The sequence below is a fragment of the Megalops cyprinoides genome, chromosome 1 (assembly GCF_013368585.1).
Source record: "Megalops cyprinoides isolate fMegCyp1 chromosome 1, fMegCyp1.pri, whole genome shotgun sequence".
Taxonomy (NCBI): domain Eukaryota; kingdom Metazoa; phylum Chordata; class Actinopteri; order Elopiformes; family Megalopidae; genus Megalops; species Megalops cyprinoides.
Genome location: NC_050583.1, coordinates 16,072,248 through 16,079,578, shown reverse-complemented (window position 1 = coordinate 16,079,578; position 7,331 = coordinate 16,072,248). Strand labels below are relative to the sequence as shown.

At 43.4% G+C, this 7,331-nt stretch overlaps 1 protein-coding gene across 1 annotated transcript; it reads left to right on the top strand.

The window, feature by feature from the left end:
- The first annotated feature begins 4,006 nt into the window (after positions 1 to 4,006).
- acp5a (acid phosphatase 5a, tartrate resistant) lies at positions 4,007 to 6,760 on the top strand. The gene is made up of 5 exons (XM_036549020.1): positions 4,007 to 4,037; positions 4,185 to 4,384; positions 4,712 to 4,836; positions 5,080 to 5,425; positions 6,448 to 6,760. Exons 1-5 carry the CDS (start codon positions 4,022 to 4,024, stop codon positions 6,706 to 6,708), a joined length of 948 nt encoding a protein of 315 aa, XP_036404913.1. The 5' UTR covers positions 4,007 to 4,021; the 3' UTR covers positions 6,709 to 6,760.
- The last annotated feature ends 571 nt before the right edge of the window (positions 6,761 to 7,331 follow it).

Below are 7,331 nucleotides of genomic sequence, written 5' to 3'. Positions count from 1 at the left end.
TAATTTTTAAGCATAAAATTTAATGTGATTGCATCAGAAAGGTCAACTATACTATGCAGACTTACATCTTAGGACTATAGTTCACATCCTCCGAGGTGATAGCGAGGAGAGAATGTACTCCCTTAAAGGGTATTGTGAGGCTCAGCTGGAGTGCAGGAGGTTGCTCCGATGGTGGTAAATATTGTCCGTGAGCAGCTCATCCTCCTCTGCAGTCATTTGAGATTATGCAAGACAAGAAGCACGTGTGGTTAAAGGTTTTGCTTACCTGCGCAAATTACTGAGTGCAGCAAGGGACATCAGTCCACAATTATCTTTAGCATGCATTTATACGAATATAACTCCCGGAGTTAGGTTAGGCTACTTTAAATACATTTGTTAAGAAGCTCTCCGTTGCTCGTATGCTTTCTAAAGTGGGAATCTGATGCGTATATTCTCTGTGCGTATGTTACAAAGTCTGCGGTTGTGGGTGAAATTTGCCGCAAACCTTGTCTTCTTCATGTAGAAGTCGTGCGTCAGAATCAATACTTGAATACTACAGCTGCTAGACAGAAGTTTCCGAAACTAAGGCACGGTTACACAACATGGTCCGTATACCCCGGAGTCAGCCCCCCCAACATCATGGCCCCTAATCGATCATCCAATGGAATCATTGACTAAGATGACCTCCAACCTATCAGGACCCTTGGGTCATGATTTTTTAAGCGAGTTAGCGTAGTTCTTAGTCGGACACAGCGGGACGGGAGAGCGTACTAAAGCTGAGGGTTGGGATAGCCTCCATCTGCGTTCCTGAGGCGACCAATTCACATTTAAGATGTGTTAGAGATACTTTTTACAGTAGTTTGCGCATGTATACATTGCATTTATATTTTTGCAGTTTTTGAGCTTCGCCAGAGCTGACTGGACGTTTGAGAAGCTTGTCCTTTTCCGGAAACCTGTTAGGTAGCCTACCAGTTAGCGTTAAGTGTTGTAGGGTAGGCGTCGTCAGGATCAAAACATTTTCCTTTAAACATGATCCAATTAAAAACGTATTTTTACCGGCAACACATCAAGTGTTTGATAAGGTAACGATTGTAGTTAGTCCGAAGCGGCTTGTAGAACAATTAATCACAATGACGATTCGCAAACTGTCACTGTAAGTAGCAAGACACAAAGAACGGCTTGATCCTGAGTTTTGACCTGCAACAGAATTTATCCAACGTCATCCACACATATCTTCAAGGTGAGCTATCGGCGTTCTTCTGTTTCCTCCATATTCTCTGTACATCAGCATTTCTGTAACGGACGGAGTGGACGTAAATGACACTGGAGTTTTAAATGAAGAGGAAGTTGCCGTAATGCCAGCATGAATCCGTAAACCGCACGGCTCTTCCAAGTCTGAATAGGTACTGTCAGTCTATCGATAGTCAGATATTGTAATAACTGCTTGCAATGGTGACGTGGGGAAAAATCAAAAATGTAGGCAATATGTCAAATATCGACCCCCACGTACTTTTTAATGTATTTAATGTATTTTTACACTTTGATGTTTACATTACATGCATTTAACAGACGCTCTTAGCCAGAACGACTTCCATCGCAATAGAACCTAAATGTATCCATTTAAACTAGCAACAGTGTCAGACCAGGGTCACAACACTCCCAGACCAGTGAGTGTGAGCATATCACCATTCAAGCCCTACCACAAGTTAACTTGTGCACTTGGTGCAAAAAACCAAGTATACTATGATACAACAGGTCCTAGACCACAAATTCATATTACATGACAATACTAAGCATCAAATTAACATTGAATGGAAGAAGTAGCAGGTACTAGGGGGTGGGGACAGTTTTGGAACCGAGATGCAGTCTGAAGAGGTGGGTCTTCAGTCTGCGTCGGGAGACGGCCAGTAATTCTGCCGTCCTGACCCCCGTGGGGAGTTCATTCCGCCACTGAGGGACCAGTGCAGACAGGGATAGTGACTGAGAAGAGCGACCCCATCGGGTCGGGACAGTGGGTTGCCCTGTGGACACAGAGATCCTGAGGGAACGTAAGATTTGAAGAGGGGTTGTAGCTATGACGTTTAAAGCCAAAGATTGCAGCAGTCTATACAGGTAAAGTCAATTATAAAGATGTTTATAAGCAGAAAACCATTTTAGGCTGGACAAACTAGACCTGGAGGAAGGTTATGACCTATAGTATAAATGAGTTTGGGCTAATTGCCAGGGTAATGCCCATAGATCCCCTCTTCCATCTGCAGATTTTCACAAAAATACAGACAACAAGCAGTTACACACAAATACAAACACACAGATTAATGATTTCTATGAATATGTCTCTGGACAACTCTGAAGGACAACATATCACAGACATACTGTTGTAGTATAGTAGTCCAGCAAATGCACTGCACGTATGCTACTGGAGTATTGTATTTCAGTGTTGTATTATAGCCATGTCATTGGCTTGTGTAGTTGGTGTATTCACTAATCTGTATAAAAAAAAAAACAATAAATCATTTACTATTTTAGGTTGATCTCATGATTTTGAGCAAGACATGAGTGGGACCTTCCTTCCCTGGGTGTCTGTTTTTTTTTTTTTACTTCATTTTTCCCTGTCATCGGTGGCTCATATTTTGTCACTAGGCTGTCTCATATGCCCCAAATGTGGCTCCAAAGAGATCTAGCCGCCCAAAACCGGTTGTTTGGGCCTGGTGCCTTTTGTACCATTCTTTCCAACAGCACTGCATTTTGCCACGATGGTCAAGTTGTACTGAAATAGCTGGAGAGAAAATCTGTGTTACTGGTAAGAAATTGCATTAAATGCATTCCTACAGCTCAGTGATTGGACTTTATGGCAGAAAGGTTGGGAAAGTCACGTACATGGATTATGGGTAAGAGCATCTGCAAAACAAATGAATGGAATGTGGTCTTGAGCAAACGCTTCATACCAAAAAGCTGTGCCGTTTCCACATTTTACTCCACGGATGCATCCTTTTTTGGTAAGAGTTACTTTCCCACGCTCTTGTTTTCGAGGCTTTCCCGGTAACTAAACAAATGTGAGCTACAGTATGCCACTCATGAGAACAAGCTGCAGACACTCTGACTGAAACAAAAACTGCTCTTAAGGCATTATTGTGCTTTCTTTCACTTTCCACCTCAGCTTGCTTCAAGCTCTCCATCTCACTGCAAACTGGCCATGAGAAGATATCTCATTACATTACAGACAGGTGTGTGTGTGTGTGTGTGTGTGTGTGTGTGTGTCAGGGGGGGAGAGAAAAGAGGATGGAAATTTAGAAGGGTTCATCTCTGACTAACACCATTGCCAAAAAACCTTGGGTAAGGTCACGTGTCGTGGGTGACTAAAATGGACTCTTAGTCAGAGTCAGCAGCATGCTTTGTCTGCATGGGCCCTCACTCCTCACCTCTATCTCGGCCTCACCCCTGTTCCCGAACTGATAAAAGCCACACTGGACAGCCATTTAACACAGAGAAAAGAGCTGACCACACAAACAGGATAACACTGCATAGCAAGCCTGCCGTTTCACAGTAAGTCAATTATGCAACCAAATCACATGGGCATGTTACCTGATACCAGGTAATGAGGCTTAGAGGATATAGAGACATTGCATCCTTTTGTTTTTTCATTAGACATGGGGGGTGGGGGTATTTCAATTAGTGGCTGCCTGTAACCCGAAGCCTGAACATCTGCACTGATTTTTGAACAATGGGTTTGCTCATAGAAATTCTGCAAGAGCGTAATGGGAATGAAAAAGGTTGTTGTACTTACTCTCTCTAAAACATCATGAAAATCTAAGTGTTTATCCTCATATGCCTTACAAATGGGCACAAGTAGATCCATACCTCAGTACTGTGAGTAGTCAGTAGAACTCAGTTTGAATAGTATTATATTATTCAAAGCTGCTGGTTTATTTACTTATTGTTTTAAATATGATTGTCTTCTGTTTTTCAGATGGCTCCGTCTGTATTCCCTCTGTCTGTGCTGGTGGCTGCTTTTCCCATGATCCTCTGCTGCCCAAACTCATTCATGGAAGATTATGACCGTAAGTCTAACTCCACACGTCTCTGCTTTCAGAAGCACCTGCTTCATGTCCTTGCACAGCTAGGAACATGACTGCATTGAGTTTGTGCAAATGGTGATCGGTATGGTAGAAAAGAGTTGGCTTCACTGTATATTGAATATGTTTTAGGTAACAGAAGCTCAATCCGGTTCCTGGCGGTTGGAGACTGGGGGGGATTGCCGAACTCCCCGTACATCACGCCCATCGAGAAGGCGACCGCAGTCGAGATGGGGAAGGTGGCGGACCAGATGGGAGCTGACTTTGTGCTGGCACTGGGAGACAACTTCTACTACAAGGGAGTGACCGATGTGAATGACCCCAGGTTCGAGGTAAGGAACAGCTTTTGGAAGGGGGAAAAGAAAGCAAAAAGGCATTGAAGGGAAACGACAGTCATGACTGGAAGAGTAGCAGTTCATGTCAAGGTCTTGGTGTTCCTTTCAGTGTCCCACTACGAATGAAATATTGATGATGTTAAAAAAATATGTTGTGTTGAGAGTTCAGTTCAGTTCAGTTGTTCAGTTTTCACAGTTATAAAATGTGAAAACTAAATGTTTTCCTCAGAGGTTCTAGATTTATTTTTGGCTGTCCTCAGATGTTATTCTTACAGAAAATTTCCCTTCAGGGTCCCTCACTCCACTCTGATATCTGCCTCACAGGAGACCTTTGAGAGTGTCTTCACAGCAAACTCGCTGAACATCCCCTGGTACGTCGTCGCTGGCAACCACGACCACGCTGGAAATGTGACAGCGCAGATTGAGTACAGCAGCCGCTCTGAGAGATGGTGAGCGGTGTTGTGGGTATACTTAACAAATACAACCGTATGAAATAGGAACATGGTTGAACTGTAGGCTAAACCTTTAGCTAATTTTATTTTTAGTTGGTGCACTTCCTTTCAGCTGGCCTGTCTCCTGTTTTGTGTCATGATCTTTCATGATCTTTTTTCCTCCTATATCTTCACCCTGATTTTTCTCTGTGACTTCCTGTTTTACCTGTCCCATCCTCATCCTCGTCCCCCCCCCCCCAGGCACTTCCCCTGCCACTACTACGAGCTGAACTTCCGTGTGCCGCGCACGGACAGCACCCTGACCATCCTGATGGTGGACACGGTGCTTCTGTGCGGGAACTCCGACGACTTCGCGGACGAGAAGCCCCGCGGGCCCCTGGACGCCGTGGCGGCTAACCGGCAGCTGCGCTGGCTCCATCAGAGGATGGAGCGGTCCAAGGCCGACTTCCTGCTGGTGGCGGGCCACTACCCGGTGTGGTCCGTGTCTGAGCACGGCCCCACTGAGTGTCTGCTGAAGAGGCTGCGCCCCCTGCTGGTCAAGCACAAGGCCACGGCTTTCTTCTGCGGTCACGACCACAACCTTCAGGTTTGCTTATCTGCATTCCTAGCATTGTTTTTCTGTAATGGCCCACTTTTGGGAAGGATTTATTGCGTAATATGTTGAATTCTGTGCTAAGCTGTTGTCAAGTGTCAAGCTTATTTCAAGCATGTTATACAGCACATCAAATGATAGATTTTGAGCAAAATGTCCTAAAATGCTTCTCATTAGACTCTTAAAAAACCATTAGATTTTTTACATTTTACGTTACATTTACATTTATTCATTTGGGAGATGCTTTTATCCAAAGCAGCTTACAAATGAGGCAGAGTACAACACAGGCAAATAACCACATAAGGTGTCAACAATATTAGACGCATTACATGACCAAGTTTCAATAGTTGGCCAGACAAGGTACAAGCTAGCTAGAGATACAAATGCTTGAAACCATAGATTTGAAATTTTTTAAGGAAAACAAAGATTAAGACATAAGAAAGTGCTTTAGGTGGTAGTATTTCAGGTGTTCAGGTGTCCAACCACCTGGCACTCTTCAGCTCTAATAGAAGTGTATTTTAAAACGCAGTTCAACATGCATTTGGCTTTTCATTAAATAATGAGTCTCAACATGTATTGATATCTTTTTGCCTATGTGGAAACCTTAGATTGTTAGGGGAAACCTAGAAATCTATTGATTTGCTCTATCAGCCTGAACCAGGCGTTTTCAACCTGTGTTTTCAAAGATAAGATATGTACTCTGACCTTTTAGTATCCATTCTTGTTACTATGTATATTTTGTTTTATTTGATCTTACCATTTCCTTTTGTAACTTGAATTTAATTTTTATCATGCCTACCATCCAAATCTCACACCTTTTTTCTGCCTTCTCACAGAGGCGAATCTGCCTGAAAATGTTTGGTTTAGAGGACAAATGTTTACTAGTAGTAACATGCTGTACATGAGAAGAGAAATGGGTTGCTGCACCATTGAATGTACGAATGGATTAGAAAGCGCATTAAGACAAACCTGCACCTCTCTGAGCCTCGATCTCTTCCCTCTGTCCTCTCTCACAGTACCTGAAGGAGTCAGGGGTGGGGTACGTGGTCAGCGGAGCAGGGAACTTCATGGAGGCGGACATGCGCCACCGTAACCAGGTCCCCCGCGGCTCTCTGAAGTTCTTCGCCGGGCAGGAGTCCACCATGGGCGGCTTTGCACACGTGGAGGTCACCAAGAAGCAGATGGTCATCACCTTCTTCCAGGCCAGAGGGACCTCCCTGTACCGCACCACCCTGTCCAAACGGGACATTGACGACTCTGGGACACCTTACTACTAGCGGAGCACAGGACAAACGGACACACAGACGTATCCATACACACACCCATGCACACACACCCACACACAGTCATACAGGCATACATTCCCTTTACCAAGACACACACAGGAAGGACATGTACACACAGATAAAGATAAATAATATAAATGCTCTTAAACATTGGTGATAGCACACAAAGCCTTTAACTGCAAGGCAAAATTCAGGACATAGTCCTTCACATCTGTAAACCTTCTGTCCTTGTTTATCTCTTTTGTATCTCTTAGATGCTTCAGAAAGCTCTTACATGTAGCAAAACAGTCTTCACATGCACTTCTCATTACATGAAGTTAGACATCATGTCAGACTATCCAAAGCTTTGGTAGATTTGCACATCCATAGCAGTCTCTAATATGCCTATAATGTTTTAATTACTATAATAGGAGGAACATTTGGCTTTGAGCTGATTTAGAATAAAAAATAGAAAATTAAGATCCTAGCAGTGCTACTTGCAATGACAGTTTGGTTGTGAAATGCAATGATGGCTTGATTGAAAGGAACATTTTTATCAATTCTATTTGAGGTTAATAGTTATCCTTACCTAAAAAATTAACTGAAGAGTTGTAAGATTTTACATAGGGCTATAA

Coding starts and splice junctions, on each gene's coding strand:
- acp5a (XM_036549020.1), top strand. Junction 4,385..4,711: donor TGAATGACCCCAGGTTCGAG/GTAAGGAACAGC, acceptor TCTGCCTCACAG/GAGACCTTTGAGAGTGTCTT. Junction 5,426..6,447: donor GTCACGACCACAACCTTCAG/GTTTGCTTATCT, acceptor CCTCTCTCACAG/TACCTGAAGGAGTCAGGGGT.